The sequence below is a fragment of the Capra hircus genome, chromosome 12 (genome assembly GCF_001704415.2).
Source record: "Capra hircus breed San Clemente chromosome 12, ASM170441v1, whole genome shotgun sequence".
Taxonomy (NCBI): domain Eukaryota; kingdom Metazoa; phylum Chordata; class Mammalia; order Artiodactyla; family Bovidae; genus Capra; species Capra hircus.
The window spans coordinates 2,234,093-2,253,321 of record NC_030819.1 but is presented as its reverse complement, the minus strand read 5'-3'; the positions used below and the strand labels follow the sequence as shown (position 1 = coordinate 2,253,321).

General features: G+C 42.2%; 1 protein-coding gene across 1 annotated transcript in view; it reads left to right on the top strand.

Annotated features, from left to right (window-relative positions):
- MYO16 (myosin XVI) overlaps positions 1–19,229 on the top strand; it is a 529,091-nt gene that overhangs the window by 261,365 nt on the left and 248,497 nt on the right. The window contains 5 exon segments of the mRNA XM_018056366.1: positions 1,680–1,790; positions 5,734–5,799; positions 7,576–7,703; positions 9,740–9,845; positions 16,367–16,484. Coding sequence (XP_017911855.1) covers positions 1,680–1,790; positions 5,734–5,799; positions 7,576–7,703; positions 9,740–9,845; positions 16,367–16,484 — 529 coding nt within the window.

The following is a 19,229-nucleotide window of genomic DNA, read 5'->3' as shown; positions in this document are numbered from 1 at the left end:
TTTCCCGAGCAGAATGACTGGAGTGGGTAGCCATTTCCTTCTCTGGGGATGCATAAAGAGGAGAAAATATATGTGTGTACACATATGTATCCTGGAGGAGGGCATGGCAACCTGCTCCAGTATTATTGCCTGGAGAATCCCCGTGGACAGAGGAGCCTGGCGGACTGCAGCGCATGGAGCTCAAAAAGAGTCAGACACAAGGGAGCATAGCAGTGGGTGTGGAGACGTGCATATCTTCACGAGAACCATAATGATCAATCCTAGTGAGGATGTTAATTTTTTTTTTTTACATATTTATGCTGTCTCTGTTTTGACTGTAGTTGTAATTGTTTGGGAGACATTGGTAGTGTACACTACTGAGCCTTCAACTCTGAACATAAAAATATCCACAGACATACTTCTGTTTTTCTTTCTACTGGTTGTCAGCTGTCATAATGCTTTAGGAATCTTTATAAAGTATGTGTCCCTTGGGGAGCCTTGTTTAAGACTGATTATCAGAGCTTCATTCCCGGTCAGTCTGGAATGTGGCATGATGAACACAAGGAATTCTTCCCTTGATCTACCCGAAGACTGTATTTTCATGTTTCATCACGACAAGCCGGCTGGGAAGGCTTCACATTTTTACCGTCAACCTAGTGCTTTCTCTCACCATGGAACAGCTGTGACTGTAGATGAGGAGCCTCAAGAATTCCAGGGAGATGCTGCAATAGTTCTTTCAGGCTTGGTGGGACAAATGTGAAACTTCTGTTGGTGCTGTTCATGCTTTTTTTTTTTTTTTTTCCCTAAATGTACACTCAAGTTTGCATTCAGCTGCTTTGACCAGTGACTATAAGAGAATTTTATTATCTTAGTGTAAATCATTACTTCTAAAGGAAAAAAAAATCCTGCTCTTGGTTTTTCTCTTGCGTGGTTGCTTTGGAAGTTCAACATGTATGGTAACTTGCTAGAGGTATTTGTCTATGTCTATAAAACTAAACATTGTCCATTCTTGACTTGTAAATGATAGATTTTCATCTAATTAAATAATTCAAATTCATGTCTCTTTTTATTTGAAGTGTTTTCCAGTTTTTCAACTCTGTCACTCAACATTAAATTGAGTAGGAAAACAGTTCTTTCTTTCTTTCTTTCTAGCAGAATTACCTTAACCTCACCACTGCCTTAAGAGTAATGTAGGACAGAATAAAAATTACAAGCCAAAATGCTAGAGTCTGTTGTGGAATTCCAGCACCCTCTTCCATGTGTGCAGAAGCTAACATCTGTGTACACTGCTTTCTTCCCATTTCAGTTTCCTAAAAAGAGTTTTCCTTTACTTTCGGAAGCACTGCAAACGTGAGCGTTTTAACAGCTGGCCTTACAGAGGGCTCAGCGCCATTCAGAGCTGTGTAAATTACACAGATTTCAGGGTGTGATGGATGCTGGGGTCATATGAGGCGTGTGTGTGTTGGTGTGTGTGTGCGCGTCCGTGTGCTGGTGGGCACAGAAACAGATTCTCATCTGAATACATTGCTACAGTTGGTGAGATTTTTGCTCCTGTTAAGTGAACCATATCGCCTTTTAATAATAGTTTCAGAGCCACGTGGTCTGTAAACTTTTGACATGTAAGTGAAGCTGGAACATCCAGCTGTGAGGACAGTTGATTGGGAAGCAGCTAGAATTGATCTTACCTGGTTTTTCCTCAGGTCAAGCTGATGCCTCCCGCTCCCAATGATGACCTGGCGACGCTCAGCGAGCTCACGGACAGCAGCCTGCTATATGAAATTCAGAAGCGCTTTGGGAACAATCAGATTTACGTAAGTGCCCTTGAAATTGCCCTTTGCATGGGTTTGTCTTGCTGTATATAGTCACCCTCCGTGCTGCCTATATTACAAGGAGAGGGCTCTTTGTTACTTAGGGTCGTGCCAATAGCTTAAGGTGGATTTCTCAGAGTTCAGGTCAATTCTTCTGATTCGGGTATGAGGCAGTTTCAGCAACGACTCACACTTCAGAGTGGCTAATGTTGTCTCCCTGAGGGTAGACAACTTCCTGTTGTCGGGTTTGCTGGAGGAGAAGATCCTGCTTAGAACCCGCAGGATCTGCAGGTCAGTTATAAAAATGCTGCTTGTTTCATCTGCTTTAACTCGGCCACTCAGATCTGGAAAAGGAAGCCAGAGCGTAAAAGCTAAGTGAGCCTGGAGGGCTTGCCTCTGTTTGCATGAAAAAAGATATTGTTTTTCCAAATTATCAAGAAATGTCTTTGTCTGTTGAGTAAGTAATTTATACACACATCTCTGATAATAAGATACAGATATCTGACTTAGATGACAAACAGCACGGAGGATTGATTTGCTTGGTCCTACTCTGGTTTATATGTGTTATTTCTTCCAGTACGTCGGTCGGTTTTGGCAGTATGTAATCTCAGACTCTCTTTCTCTCTCTCATTGATTTCATTAAATTCAACTCAGAGCAATTCAATCAGAAGGTCTACAGAGAAATCTGATTATGCACGTGTCTGCTAACCCTTTTGGATTACACCCTTTTTTTTTTCTTTCCTCCTCCACTGAGCAATTGATTAAGTAATTTTCATGTAAATGTGAAATCTGAGATTTCTTTACAAGCAATAAATTGTCAGGTACTGATTAACCTATGAACATTCAGGCAGCATCTTAACACTTGGATAAATTGCCTGCCACTGTAAATACACTTAAAATTAAATACTTCTATCAGAACTAATGGAATTGAGTCATCAGCGTGAAGTGGGGGCCTGATTACTTTGGTCTCTACTAATGCCTGCCACTTGTGGGATTTATGCCATTGTCTCTCTTTCCATAACGTCTTGCTGATTCTTCTTCCTGTTAACTTCTTAGTCACATTATCAGTAGACCACTGCTTGAATAATTTTAAAGGTTTTATTTCATATTGGAGTAGAGCCGATAAGCAAGGTTGTGATGGTTTCAGGTGCACAGTGAAGGGGCTCAGCCATCCATGTACGTGTATCCATTCTCCTCCAAAGCCCCCTTCCATCCAGGCTGCCACATGACATTGAGCAGAGTTCCGTGTGCTCTAGGGCAGGTGCTTGTTGGTTATCCATTTTAAATCTAGCGGTGTGTACAAACTCCCTCCTTCCTTCATCCTTACCCCTGCTGGTAACCATAAGTTTGTTCTCTAAATCTGGGTTGAATGGTTTTGATTTCCTTTCTTTCGTTCATGCCTTTCAAGTGGCTTTCTCTCCCAAATATCATTTAGTCCAGCTTCCCTGGTGGCTCAGCTGGTAAAGAATCCGCCTGCAGTGAGGGAGACCTGGGTTCGATCCCTGGGTGGGGAAGGTCCCCAGAGTCGGACGCGCCTGAGTGACCTTCACGCCCACTGCCTGCCAATGCTCATCGTCCTGGCCCCAGCAGCCTCCTGCCTTTCTAGGGGAAACTTCACCGCTTTTCATTCTGATCTCACAAGGAACCAGGGCCATTTTGTGAAGAAGAAATATAATCTCAAAACTCCCAGTCTTAGAACTTTTCGGTAGCTTGTCATTTTTCGTGGAAGGATGGCCACATGCCCTTATTCTCTGTCTGGCCCCTAAACACGATCAGCGGTGATTCCTAGTCACTGCCCTCCTTCCTGCATCTGGGACTCCCCTTAGACTTTTCCCCTGGAGTTCTCTTTCTTCCTCCATGGACTGCAAAGCTTTATAAACTCCCTCTCGGTACTTTCTCAGCCTCTAAGTAAACCTTCCCAGAGCTTCCGGCTTAAGTTACCGTGGACCATCTTTCTTTGACTTTTCTGCACCCACCACTAGGTAGGGGCCAAATAATGGCTTTCCTGTTTCTCTTTTAAACCCTGATAGATCCTTACCTTTTCTGCCTTGTTTGATAATACGTGTGTGCGTGCTAAGTCATTTCAGTTGTTTCCAACTCTTTGCAATATGGACCGTGGCCCATTAGGCTCCCCTGTCCGTGGGATTCTCCAGGCAAGAATACTAGAGTGGGCTACTGTGCCCTCCTCCAGGGGATCTTCCTGACGCGGGCACTGAACTGGTTTCCTGCACTGACAGGCAGGTTCTTTACCATCAGCACCACCTGAAAAGCCCCATTTGATGATATAAGGGCTGTTAATTTAAAAATTTAGCTGGAAGTCAGCATATTAGACATTTCTGTGCTGTTTCTGATCCTTGCAGAAAGCTGTTTTATCATTAAAATTAGTGTTTTATCGTTAAGCAAGTTATTACTCTATGCATAATTACTTTTTATAGATTAAGAAAGTTCCGTTATATTAGTTTTAAAACTTATTCTTATGTTTAATCAAGAGTGGGAATTGACTATTATTAAATGCTTTTGGCATTTATTGAGATAGTCATATAAATTTTATTCTTGACTTCTTAGTAATACAAATTACAAGAGCTGATTTTCTGATATGCAGCCAACCTTGAATTACTAGAATAAAGCTTCTTTGGTTGAAATTTATTATCTGTTGAATGTATTATTGAATTGTTTGTCTGTATTTTTCTCATTATTTTAGCATGTGTTTTAATGAAGGAAAACAGCCTATAATTTTCTTTCAATATATTTGTTTTTAATACTAAGTTTATGCAAACCTCTTAAAATGAAGTGATTCATGTTCCCTCTTCTGCTACTTTCTGGAATAATTTGTATGAAATTTGTTTATTTTTATATCAGCGTTGGCAAGAATTCACTGGTGAATTCTTAGTTTTCTTTGCGGGAAGGTTTTAGACATAGATTCAATTTGTTACCGAAAATGAATGCAGTTAGATTTCTGACATCTTATTGCATTTGTTTTGGTAAGATTGTGGATTATTGTCCACGTCATCTAAATATCCACAGGTTTCTAAAAGCCTCTCCATCTGTTCCCATGTCAGTGGGATCTGTAGTGATGTCTTGTTTGGGATGTTGGTGGTCTGTTTCCTCTTCTTTGCTCAGTCGGTCTTGTTAGGACACCAGCTTTTTATTCGACTTTTCCAATGATTGCCTTTTGGCTCTAGTTTTTTTACTCCATGGTTTTGTTTACTAATTCCATTCATTTCTGCTCATATGTTGGTTACTTATTCCTGATAAGTTCATGTAATTTGATGAGTTCCTAGAAACAGATACTTAGATCATTACCTGCCTGTATTCTTTTTTAACATACATTTCGGGCAATAATTTTCATATCGAGTATACCTTTGGTAGCATCTCACGTGCTATGATATATCATAACTAAAATGTTTTCTCATTCGCATTATGATTTCTCTTTTTGACTCATGGGTTATTTGCAAATGTACAATCACCACACATTTGGTGGTTTTCTAGCTATCCATGGTACTTCTCGTGGTAATTGTTTATCCATGGTTAATTTACATCATAGTCTGTGATCAGAGAATGCACTTTATGTGACTCAAACCCTTTAAGTGTGCTGGAACTGGTCGGTATTCAATTTAAATGAACATACATTGTGTGGTTCTTGGTAATAATGTTCTATGTAAGTTAATTATTCCACTTTTCAAAGTTTCATCTGCGTGTTCACCTAATTACTTAAGACAGTCATTTCACTTGTTGTGTGTTCAATGGGACCAGCTTATTGGTTTAATTTTATGTGAATTTGACTTTTCTATTTATTTACAAACTTTTAAAATAATTCATAAAATGTTAAAGTGTGATTTTTATTTATTCTCTAGTTTGCTCAGTGATCTTAAAATTATATAATATTTAACTTTAAAAGTGCTATTTATATGGTCCGATAACCATTTCTATCCTTTGCATTTAATAGACTTTTATTGGGGACATCCTCCTGCTGGTTAATCCATTCAAGGAGATTCCAATTTATTCCACCGTGGTGAGTATAAAATTTAAAACGTCCTTTAATAATGTAGAGTAACCACTTACTAGACATACCTATTGTATCAAATGATTAAGAAGAAAAAGCAAAACAGAGAGTAAAATCAATCTTCTCAGAAAATTCTGCCCTGAGTGGTTACATAATAGTGACTTTATTTTTCTCTGAGAAAATATTGAAAAGGAATGTTATTTTATCAAAAGAGTGCCTTGTACTTATCATGTGGTTCTTATGCCTGTGGTCCCTAGACAGACTTCTAAAATCAAATATTATATTAACTCTGTGTTCCCATGCATTTTTGACTAGTTCAAGGTCGGTTGGTTTAGAATTCTTCTCTGAACGCTTTCAGAAGAGCCCTGTGATGTTGAGGCAATTGGGTCAGACAGGACGGTACTGCCTTTACTCATTTTCTGAGCCTTTCCAGCTTTAATCATGAGAGTCAAATTAAAAGAGAAACTGCTTTTGAAAAAGTATTCCAGGCCACTGGAAGCACAGTGTGATTTTTGCCGAGTGTTTTGGGGTCAAAAATGCCATCTGGGAACTCTCTGTTTCTTGTGCAGCCACAGGCTGCTTCCAGTGTGAAGCAGAATCCTTGGTGGGGGAGCAGGAGATGAAAGGAGGAAGCCTGTGTTCTTGAAGCAAGGATGCCCTTTAGATGCCAGAGATGGGGCAGAGGCAGGGAGGGAAAGAGAGAGGGAGAGAGACATTCCTGTCTCTGAACTCCCAATGAATCAACCAAGAGTTAGCACAGAAATACTTCTTGGGTAAAACAGGGTCCCTCACCACCCGACCCTCCTCTCTTCTTAGTGAAAGTCAGTTCCACTGTGCTTTAAATCTGCCTTGAAACCTGCCCACTCTCCTCACCCCACCCAGCCCAACCCCAGCCCCATCCCTGGGCTGTCTGCAGATGTGTGGGAGTAGGATTGTCTAGGGCAAAAGGAATTACCCGTATTATTTCAGGGGCTATAGGTGAAGATGAAGGAGAAGGGGATGAGGAGGAGGAGGAGAGTTGGGAGGAAGAAGAGGAGGACATGGGCACACCGCTGTGTATGAAATGGATGCCAGAAGCAACGAAGACCTGCTGTGTGGAAGAGGGAACTCCGCAACGCTCTGCACTGATCTGTATGGGGTCAAGGGTCAAGTGATCGAGTGAAAGTCGCTCAGTCATGTCCGACTCTTTGCGACCCCATGGACTGCAGCAGGCCAGGCCTCCCTGTCCATCACCAACTCCCAGAGCTTACTCAGACTCATGTCCATCAAGTCGGTGATGCCATGCAGCCATCTCATCCTCTGTCATCCCCTTCTCCTGCCCTCAATCTTTCCCAGCATCAACGTCTTTTCCAGTGAGTCAGTTCTTCACATCAGGTGGCCAAAATATTGGAGTTTCAGCTTTAGCATCAGTCCTTCCATTGAATATTCAGGACTGATCTTTAGGATGGACTGGTTGGATCCCCTTGCAGTCCAAGGGATGCTCAAGGGTCTTCTCCAACACCACAGTTCAAAAGCATCAATCCTTCGGTGCTCAGCTTTCTTTATAGTCCAGCTCTCACATTCATACATGACCACAGGAAAATCCATAGCCTTGACGAGAGGGAGCCCCCATTAGAGATGCTTAAAATATGCCGAGAAGGGCATCATTGTGCAAATGGTTTGTGTTTACAAGTGTGACTCAAGATTAGAGATTTATGTGCTTTTGTGTATTGGAAATGTATCAGTGTCTTTGTGGGGGAAAGGATCCTGAATCCTTCTGACAGAGATGCCTGCCCTGTTCTCCAGGTCTCTGAGCTGTACCTGAGCAGCACGGGGCAGCCCAACCCCTCCCTGCCACCTCACATTTTCTCCTGCGCGGAGAGAGCCTTCCACCAGCTTTTCCAGGAGCGGAGACCTCAGTGTTTCATTCTCAGGTGAGCCCTCCACCCGCCCCAGCCCCAGGCCCGGTTCTGCCCCGGGAGCTTGGCGGTAAACCTGCTCACATTTCTTCTCTTTACGTTAATTGACTTCCTCATCAGTTTGTGTCCTTGTAAGTCTTTGCGTGACTCGCCACAGAGGAGAAACATCTCTGTTATTACAAACAGCCTGGGTGTGGCTGGATCGATTTCAACAAACTTAACCTGAAGCTCAGTTCATTTTGAAGATTTACATCTTAGAATCAGAGCGCCTTGCTTTCAACCCTTAGAAACTACAGGGAAAGAAAGGCGCCCAGGACTAGTATTCCACCTTTCTCCAAAATGTGGTGCTAAGCAAGACACCATGCAGCAGCTTGCAGACATGAAATTTCCCAGCTGCTTCTAGGTATTTCCCTTTGCTCATGTCATCAAAATTATACACCCAAAGTCGTTTTTATTGGAATGCACTGCCAATGTTAGCTCCTAAATGTCAAGATGCTCAGGAGAGTCATTTACATCGGAGCGAAAAAAAAAAAAAAAAAGGGTACCACAAGCAGTAAGGGTGAAATGTGAGTGTGTAGTGATAAAAAATTAAAGAAATATTTAGGTATCAAAGTACAATCTGCATTGAGAATTATCTTGTATATCAGGCTACACCTCCATGAGAGGAGGACTTTGCATAGTTATCCTCAGTAGCATCAGTTGAAGACTGAACGTGTAAATAAAGCTTTGCACAGCCTGAGTCAGAGAGAGACCAAAGAGTGAAGAGGAGACCTGGAAAGAACCCAAGTAATGTTAAATCTGTAAATAAGCACTTCTTTATTTACTATTATATTATTAACTCCATCAAAGTTCCACGGAAAGTCAGATCGACGTGTTGCAGACTTTGGTGTCGTGGTTTTCAAAACAGCTGCAAATGGCTATTTTTATACCTGCTTTGAAGGGTCCCCCGGGTGGAGGTTAGGGGACTCTGGCATTCTTGAGCCAAGAAATTCTGCTTTTATCTGCTTTATCTATTGGGTTTCCTGGTCTTGCTTAGACAAAAAGGGAAACTTTTAAAAAAAAAATTGGGAGATGGCAAGGAATGTGTAGTCGTGTTGACAGTAATAACAACCAATATTTTTGAGAGTCGCTAGGTGTCAGGCCCTCCGCTAGGTGCCGTCCATGTGTTATCTCGTCCGTCGCTTTAGTGACCTTGTAGGATGCGTGTTGCTATGATCAGTGTTATTGCTGTCATTTTATGTGTCAAGGGCTGAGTGTTAGAAGGGTTAGCTCCTTAGTCCAGGGTCTCCCTGGGATGTGAGTCCAACCGTCTGGCTCCTGAGCCTGAGTGCCACCCACCCACCCTCACAGCCGTGCTCATCCAATGCCGCTCACCTCAGGAGGCTTTTGGAGGTCCCCCCAGCCTCCCCTAAAATGACTGTCACAAATCCATGGCCTTAACTAAATTCTCACTGAATCTACTTAATTCTTGTCAAAAACTCTGGTTCTTACGAAGTTCTGAAGAGCCAGTGACATCTTTTGGGAACCTGCTGATTACAGAACTCTCAGTGCCAAGCATGTTCCGTCAGTGAAGAAATCTGCGTGTTTCCACATGCCCTTGCTCATGGGATTGTTTTTCTATCAACAGTAAAATTTGTTAGTTTTCTGCAGAACTGGTATTCCCTTGGGACATCTTTAAAGCCTAATGATGCCATGTATCAACCCGTTACTCAGAAAAAACAAGCATTTTTTTTCATTCGAGGGTCAAGAAATGAAGAGCAAATCAGTGACCGTAGGGTTTGGTGATGCTCAGCTGAGACGTTTTCTTTCTTCTTTCAAGACTGGTGTTTGTATTGCTGTGTAGTTTCCCTCGATTGTCTTCACTTCCATGCGCCTTTCTGTATTTACACTAATGAGTGAGTCAAGTGGGAAAGTCAAACGATGGCATGTTCTCGTTGAGGGTCGTCAAGTCATTTGCTTACCTTCTTTGTGTCTGAGAATTACTGTCTGGCTCCTTTTTTCACTATATTTGCCAAAACAGTAAGCATATATTTTTTTCTGTCTTATTTTAGTGGAGAAAGAGGATCTGGAAAGTCTGAAGCCAGCAAACAGATAACGAGACATCTCACCTGCAGGTCTGGCTCCAGCAGGCCTATATTCGATTCCAAATTTAAGCATGTAAGTCACTGGTTTCAGTTAGAGACTATGGTGGGGTCAGAAAAATCTGATTGCAGACAGAAGGGGAGGCACCTTAATAGGCTTTAAGTTGAACCATAGGACTTCACTGGTGGCTCAGATGGTAAAGAATCTGCCTGCAGTGCAGGAGACCTGGGTTCCATCCCTGGGTCAGGAAGATCCCCTGGAGAAGGGTAAGGCTACCCACTCCAGTATTCTGGCCTGGAGAATCCCACAGACAGAGGAGCCTGGTGGGCTAAAGTCCATGGAGTCACAAAAAGTTGGACACGACAGTAACTTTAACTTCACTTTAATCATAAGTTGGTCAAAATTTGTGAATATAAAGGAAAAAAGATGGAGGCCCTGTGCAAATGAAGATTGCTGAAGTTAAGGTTTGTTTTCTTATGTGTATTTTAAAATATTGTGGACAGACTCTTTTGTATTCGCTCAGAACAGTTGAACTGAAAATATGTAATATAATTAGAGTTGATTACTTTTACCAATAAAGAGACAGTTTGGGGTGTAGATAGGATATATCTGTGAGGATTGACCCAGATAAGCATCTTTTGTAGGGAATTACTGAGAGCTGATTGAGAGCCTGTTGGCAGCTCAGAGAGGGGTCCAATTTCACCCAGTAAAACTCAGTTTATTCAAGGAGACGCCTGAAGTAGTTTGATTCTTTTGTCTTCACACTGTTCTAGCAAGTTCTGTTGGCATTTTATCAGATGATAAGGAGAAACTCTTCTCAGTTTTTCTCTTTACAAAAAATGTACGATAAATCCCTCTGCAGCGTATCTGTGGTATCACACGTGTTCCTTTGTGGCCTTAATTCACAGCCGTTTATTACGCTTGATCTACACACTGCTGCTGCTGAGTCGCTTCAGTCGTGTCCGACTGTGCGACCCCATAGACGGCAGCCCACCAGGCTCCCCCGTCCCTGGGATTCTCCAGGCAAGAACACTGGAGCGGGTTGCCCTTTCCTTCTCCAGCACACGAAAGTGAAAAGCCAAAGTGAAGTCGCTCAGTCGTGTCCGACTCTTAGTGACCCCATGGACCGCAGCACGCCAGGCTCCTCCGTCCATGGGATTTTCCAGGCAAGAGTGCTGGAGTGGGGTGCCGTTGCCTTCTGATCTATACACTAAGCACGTGCGGCTCAAAGCCATCTCACATCTGGGGCCAAGCTGAGAACAGGAGTGTGGCTTGGGGTCCTGTCACCGTAGACGTGACATGTGTTCCCTGGGCAACTTCACAACAGCCAAGATCAGCTGGGAGAGCGGTTGTTTCTAGCCCCTGTATTTGAACTTCAAGCTGGGAAAGAGGGGCTTTCCACGGCAGTAGGTTTATTGGAACACGAAATTCATGTTTTGGGAAAAAACACAATTGCCTGGAACTTTTCTTCACTGATTCTGGTCCAAATGAGTTTCAACTTTGAGACATTCAATCCCATTTAAGTTCCTTAAATCAACATTTATTGAGCAACTGTACAGGGCGGAGTGATGGGGTCACCCTGATTAAGCCATTGTCTTTTATTGAGGAAGGTACAAGTCTTTACTTTTAGAGAGGCCGATTAGTTCCCTACTACCATGATAATAGGTCACAGCTTTTAATGGCAGAACTGTGAACATTTTATAGAAAAAAAAATCCAATATAAATAGGAGCAAATCATGCCCATAAAATGCAAGTCAGTGAATACTGAGGAAATAGGTATTTCCCTTTGCCTGTATTTTTATTTAAAGTTATATTATGACACAGTCTTCTCATTATTTTGTTTTAAAGTCGAGTAGCAACAGTATCAATTTTGCTTTCTTTTTTTTTTGCAGTGTTTCTCTTAACACATTTGTTTGGTGCCACCTATTGGGCAGGAGGATGATAAAAGATGAAAAAGTACCACTCTGTATTTCAGTTTAATCTTGAGTCATGGATCAGTGGTGCAGTGAATGCGTGCCGTGCACTCATGTCTTGTTCGGTGCTTTTAGTCACTTATGTATCTTTATTGTTATTCTGTTACAGTGGCTAAATGCACCAGCCCAAGAGATTGCTTAGGTTTTAATCCCAGCTCCACTATTTATAAGTTTTCAATCTTGGGAAATTTTCTAGATTTGTCAGTTTCCTTTTCGATAAAATGGAGACTCTCGTTGTGAGGATTAAAAAATGTAATAAGCACATACGTGCATATACAGTCATACATACATATGTATGTGTGTATAGTTATATATAATTTTATATATAATGACATACATGTACAGATATACATATGAATGTATGTGCATGTATGTGTATATATAATTATATATATATATGGTTCCTGGCACATAGTCAGTACAATATAATGTACAATATAATTGTTTTCTACTATTATTTACAAAAGCAAAATTAAATACTGCTGTTTGTTGAATGCTTATCATGTTACAGGCACCAAGCTGAACACTTCATACACTGGACTCTGATCATCACTGAGTTGTTCTGTTTAGAATAAAAGAAATGAGGTTTGGAAATTTACAAAACTTGCTCAAGGTTATAGCGTTTGTCATTATCAGAGTTGGAGTCTGGGGCAGGTGTCTCTTATTCCAAGGCACATGCATTGAATTATATACCCTATGCTTCCTTTCTAGGTGCATGTCATTAATTACCTTTATGTTCATTTTCTATTATAATAAAATCAGTGTATTAGCAGATACAATGCCAATGTAACTAGAAGCCAAAAAACATTTTTAAAATTTTATTTGATTCTTTGAAGGAGCTACTATAAAGGTTTAAATGTGATGTAATTACAGTATAACCTTGCTATATATTTTTTTCATATTAAGTTGTTGGGAAAAAGGCAAAATATAAATATTCTTTCAAATTACTTTTCAGAAATATTTCTGCTATTACTGCTAACAATGCACTGTTGTGATCTTTAAAATTAGGTTACTATAAAGAGACCGAAATCATAGAGTTTGTGTAAGGATTCATTGTTTCTCTCCAAAAGTTCAAACTTCAAAAACAGACATTTTCGTATATTTCACTGCTGCCCAACATTTAGCACTTTGACTTGTGATGAGAATTAATGTTGTTTTGTAATCTTTCACAATATAAAATACTTCCAGGTGAACTGAATGCCTTAGTAGAGCAGTATCCAGAAAGTTAAAGAGGAGCTGCAAAATTTTTAAATTTAGAATAAAATTCTTACACTGCCATCAGAAATTGTAACCCACCACCCAGTGTATCAATAAGGTGTTGTTGTGGCCCTCTGGTGGCTGATGGAGGAACTGCATTACCATGTCAGTATCTTGAAAGATGGCGGTGGTGCAGTGGGAAAGAACCCACCTCCCAGTGCAGGAGACTCAAGAGATGGGGGCTCGATACCTGAGTCGGGGAGATCCCACGGAGGAGGGTATGGCAGCCCACCCCAGGACTCCTGCCTGGAGAAACCCATGGACAGAGAAGCCTTTGTCACCATGGGGTCACAAAGAGGTGGCTAGAACTGAGCATGCACGCACTTCTCGGAAGATCCAGAAAAATGCTCTTGAACCTTCCAGCTTTTCATTCTTTTGGGAGAACTGCTTGGTCATCTTCATTATCACAGTTCAGTTCAGTCACTCAGTCATGTCCAACTCTTTGTGACCCCATGGACTGCAGCACAGCAGGCCTTCCCTGTCCATCACCAACTCCCGGAGCTCACTCAAACCCATGTCCATTGAGTCGGTGATGCCATCCAACCATCTCATCCTCTGTTATCCCCTTCTCCTCCCGCCTTCAATCTTTCTCAGCATCAGGGTCTTTCCCAATGAGTTGGTTCTTCGCATCAGGTGGCCAAAATATTGGAGTTTCAGCTTTAGCTATCAGTCCTTCCAGTGAATATTTAGGACTGATTTCCTTTAGGATTGACTGGTTGGATCTCCTTGCAGTCCAAGGGACTCTCAAGAGTTTCCTCCAACACCACAGTTCAAAAGCATCAGTTCTTTGGTGCTCAGCTTTCTTTATAGTCCAACTCTCACATCCATACATGACTACAGGAAAAACCATAGCTTTGACTAGATGGACCTTTGTTGTCAAAGTAATGTCTCTGCTTTTTAATATGCTGTCTAGGTTGGTCATAACTTTCCTTCCAAGCAGTAAGCGTCTTTTAATTTTATGGCTGCAGTCACCATCTGCAGTGATTTTGGAGCGCAGAAGAAATAAAGTCTGACACTGTTTCCACTGTTTCCACTGTTTCCCCATCTATGTGCCATGAAGTGATGGGGCCAGATGCCATGATCTTCATTTTCTGAATGTTGAGCTTTAAGCCAACTTTTTCACTCTCCTCTTTCACTTTCATCAAGAGGCTCTTTAGTTCTTCACTTTCTGCCATAAGGGTGGTGTCATCTGCATATTTGAGGTTATTGATATTTCTCCCGGCAGTCTTGATTCCAGCTTGTGCTTTTTCCAGCCCATAATTTCTCATGATGTACTCTGCGTATAAGTTAAATAAGCAGGGTGACAATATACAGCCTTGATATACTCCTTTTCCTATTTGGAACCAGTCTGTTGTTCCGTGTCCAATTCGCGCTGTTGCTTCCTGACCTACATACAGATTTCTCAAGAGGCAGGTCATGTGGTCTGGTATTCCCATCTCTTTCAGAATTTTCCAGTTTATTGTGATCCACACAGTCAAAGGCTTTGGCATTATCAATAAAGCAGAATAGATGTTTTCCTGGAACTCTCTTGCTTTTTCGATGATCCAGCGGATGTTGGCAATTTGATCTCTGGTTCCTCTGCCTTTTCTAAAACCAGCTTGAACATCTGGAAGTTCACGGTTCACATTTTATTGAATCCTGGCTTGGAGAATTTTGAGCATTTTCATGATCACAGGTACAATTAATTGTGAGAAAATAATAGCATTCATTCTATAGTCAATTTTTAAGGATATACATCAAGAGAGAATTTCAGAGGCCAGAGTTTTCTGAGGGTCTGTAGTAACAACACTTTAAAGCTGCAAACAGCCGTCTCTGCAGTAGCACCTTGCGATAAGACACACTGGGTCAAAGGCTTCATCTAGAATTCTAACGCCTGCTCCTGTGGGGAGAATGGTTGGCATGGAGTGAAAACGGGGTGGAAGGTGACCCAGGGGCTTGGGGTGCAAAGTGGCACTTGGCGGCGTAAACGTGGGTGAAAAAGCAGGTTGTAAACAGGTGTGTCAGTGAATTTGTTGTTTTTAAAAGAAATTCTGATCATTACATATATTAACTCTTAATTCCTCCTTCCAAAGCTACTGAAGCACTTTTACTTGTTTTTTTAAAATATAAATTTATTTATTTTAATTGGAGGTTAATTACTTTACAGTATTGTGTTGGTTTTGCCATACATCAACATGAATCCACCACAGGTGTACATGTGTTCCCCATCCTGAACCCCTCTCCCTCCTCCCTCCCTGCACCATCCCTCTGGGTCATCCCAGTGCACCAGCCCCAAGCATCCTGTATCCTGCATTGAACCTGGACTGGCGATTCATTTCTTATATGATATCATACATGTTTCAATGCCATTCTCCCAAATCATCCCACCCTTTCCCTCTCCCTCAGAGTCCAAAAGACTGTTCTGTACATCTGTGTCTCTTTTGCTGTCTCGCATACAGGGTTATCATTACCATCTTTCTAAATTCCATATATATGTGTTAGTATACTGTATTGGTGTTTTTCTTTCTGGCTTACCTCACTGTATAATCGGCTCCAGTTTCATCCACCTCATTAGAACTGATTCAAATGTATTCTTTTTAATGGCTGAGTAATACTCCATTGTGTATATGTACCACAGCTTTCTTATCCATTCATCTGCTGATGGACATCTAGGTTGCTTCCAGGTCCTGGCTATTATAAACAGTGCTGCGATGAACATTGGGGTACACGTGTCTCTTTCAATTCTGAATTCTTCTGTGTATATGCCCAGCAGTGGGATTGCTGGGTCATAAGGCAGTTCTATTTCCAGTTTTTTAAGGAATCTCCACACTGTTCTCCATAGGAGCTGTACTAGTTTGCATTCCCACCAACAGTGTAAGAGGGTTCCCTTTTCTCTGCACCCTCTCCAGCATTTATTATTTGTAGACTTTTTGATAGCAGCCATTCTGACTGGCATGAAATGGTACCTCATTGTGGTCTTGATTTGCATTTCTCTGATAATGAGTGATGTTGAGGATCTTTTCATGTGTTTGTTAGCCATCTGTATGTGTTCGTAAGTTGGAAAAAACCAGCAGTACGTACTGAGTTGTGTGTGTGTGTGTGTGTGTGTGTGAAGAGAGTGCTGTCCTCCACTTTCCCTGAGAGGGTGGTGTGAGGGAGGCGGTCGTGTGCTCTGTGCATCACTATCTTGTTACACTCGTTACCTGTAGGGACGAAGGATGTTAACAGTTTGCACTTGAGGAAAGAGTGATCTTAAGAATGCACTATTGTGTTGTATGGGCAGGGGGTGGCCTCTTAGCTGATGGAATGCTCCTGTCTGTTCGCTATAATCGTCCCATTTTATTTGAGCACATGCTTAGCACAGTAACTGTTTCCCTTTTTCTGCAGGCCATGAGCATCTTAGAAGCATTTGGACATGCCAGGACCACTCTTAATGACCTGTCCAGCTGCTTCATAAAGTATTTTGAACTGCAGTTCTGTGAGAGGAAAAAGCACTTAACTGGAGGTAAGTGTAAAATTAACAAGGAGGCCTCAGGAGCTACAAGAAGGGGTCACAGACACACTGAGCACGGCAGCAACAGTGACTGGTGTGTGTGTGCGTGTGTGAATATGTGCATGCATACGTGTGTGTCTGCGTGCATGTGTGTACATGTGTGTCCCTGTGCATATGTGTGTGCGTGTGTGTACGCGTGTGTCCATGTGTGCGTGCGTGTGTGCATACGTGCGTGCATACGTGTGTGCGTGTGCGTGTACTGTGCGTCCCTGTGCATGTGTGTGCGTGTGTGCATGTCCATATGTGCGTGCGTGTATGTGCATGCATGTGCGCGTGTGTGCATACATGCATGCATACGTGTGTGCGCGTGCGTGTATGTGTGTGCACGTCCCTGTGCGTGCGTGCGTGCGTGTACGTGTGTGTGCATGTGTGTGTGCATGCATACGTGCGTGCGTGTGTGTGCATGCACATGTGTGCACGGCCCTGTGCATGTGTGTGTGTGTGTGCATGTGTGTGTGCGTGTGTGCACATGCACTTGTGTGTGTATAGACTTTCAGTGTGCACATTCACGGTGTCAAGTTATGAGTTCTAAAATTATTGCACTTTGAAAAATATTCTGAAATGCAAGGTGAACCTTTTACAACAGTGTTTGTACAAACTCTATGATATGAAACCAAACCAAAACTGTTATGAAAACCAAACAGTTGAAATGAATCACACTTGCCAAACAGAGAAAGAAACTAAAATACTGAAAATAAAATATAACTGAGTATATAATTCTTTCATGCAGCATACATTGAAATCTGTTTTTAATAACAGTGAATCTGTGTTTTAAAATGATTGAATTAAAACAAGTCAAAAAATCAAAATAATCACTCCACTAAACCAAAACCGAACTGTTTCAGATTTTATTTATATATTTAATGTATATTTTAAAGTAGGGGTTCCTGTTTAAAACGCAACTAATTTAAAATAAACTTATGATTTTATATCTTTCAAATCAAAAGATAGTATACATGCAAATTAGTAACATGAATACAACTGTATATAGAGTGCCTAAATCTACTTGGAAGAATTATTAATTTTCAAAATTTAGACATAAGCTAACTGCAAAATACAAGTTTGTTGTTGTTTAGTTGATAAGTTGTGTCCAACTAGTTGCGACCCCACGGACGGTAGCCCGCCAGGCTCCTCTGTTCGTGGGATTTCTGAGGCAAGAATACTGGAGTGGGTATCATGCTGTCGGCACGAAAACAATTGCTATTTGTAATGATCTTTCAAATAGACCAATTTTATCTGGCATTTTGAATTGCCCTATCTTCCCTTCAGGAAACGAAAGTCACTTCTGACCAAAGTTTAGAAACAACCTGCATTTTGTGCTTCCCAGGTGTCTCAATGATAAAGAATCCGCCTGCCGATAGTGGAGATGCTGGTCCAATACCTGGGTAGGGAAGATCCCCTGGAGAAGGGAATGGCAACCCACTGCAGTATTCTTGCCTGGGAAATCCCACGAACAGAGGAGCCTGGCAGGCTACCGTCCATGGGGTCACCTAGTTGGACACAACTTATCAACTAAACAGCAACAAACTTGTATTTTGCAGTTAGCTTATGTCTAAATCCCATTATGACTAAATGAAATTTGGTTAAAAAAATGCATAAAAGGAATAAAAAAAGATAATTTTAGCTGTTAAAGTTAGAGGTTTAAATTCTGCAATAGGAACATTGTTTTGTTTTATTTTTTATTTTTTAATCCATGGCTAAGAGCTCTACCTGAAGGTCTACCATTTAGGAAAACCTCAGAGGACAAATGTCTTAAGCATCAGACTCTGGTTTTCACAGCTTTGCTTGTGACATCCCAGTCAGGACATCCCTCCAAGTGAAAGGATCACTTCATTTAGGAGCATTAATTCCTCCTGACCTTGCCAGGCACCAGGGGTTGGAGCCACAGAAGCTGGGAGCTCGAAGGGTTCCAGAGGCCCCATGTTCCAGCCCCTTGTCACTCCAGGGGACCCAAAGATAAGCACCTGGTGTAATCAGAGAGCTTGTTAGAACTACAGTCTCACAATCCACCCTGAACCTCAGCACTGGGAATCTCCAGCAGGGTCCCCAGCTGCTCCGACAGACACTGACGTCTGAAAGCAGTGGTTCTAACCCAGCCCGCCTACGGCTGGACACTAGGGTTTCTACATGGTTCCCTTGGAGGAGATGCAGCTTGTTCTTGGATCAGTATTCCCTTTGCCCAGACGGAGACACACCAAGTGGCTTCTGACGGACTCGTTTAGTCGCTCAGCCGTGTCCGACTCTGCTACCCCATGGGCTGCAGCCCGCCAGGCTCCTTTGTCCATGGGATTCTCCAGGCAGGAATACTGGAGTGGGTTGCCATTCCCGCCTCCAGAGGATCTTCCCGACCCAGGGATCGAACTTGGGTCTGCTGCGTTGCAGGCAGACTCTTTACCATCGGAGCCACTCGGGAAGTCCTTCTGACGGTCTTATCCATTCCTCACTTCATTTACTTTTTTTCTGGATAGACATATCCTCTTCAGGCATGTTAGTTTAGAAAATTAGTGTATGCCATACAGAAAAGAAGTAGCAGGCTTTGGAGGGGAGTCTTGTGTTACTGAGCTGGCAGCCCCACAGAGCCGCCACACAGTCAGACCGCCTCCCAGGCTGCAGGCTGTGACTCGGGGACGATAAATACTCCTGCGAGCTAACCAGAGGCACTCCCAGATGCTGGGCTGTGCCCAGCGTAGATGCTGA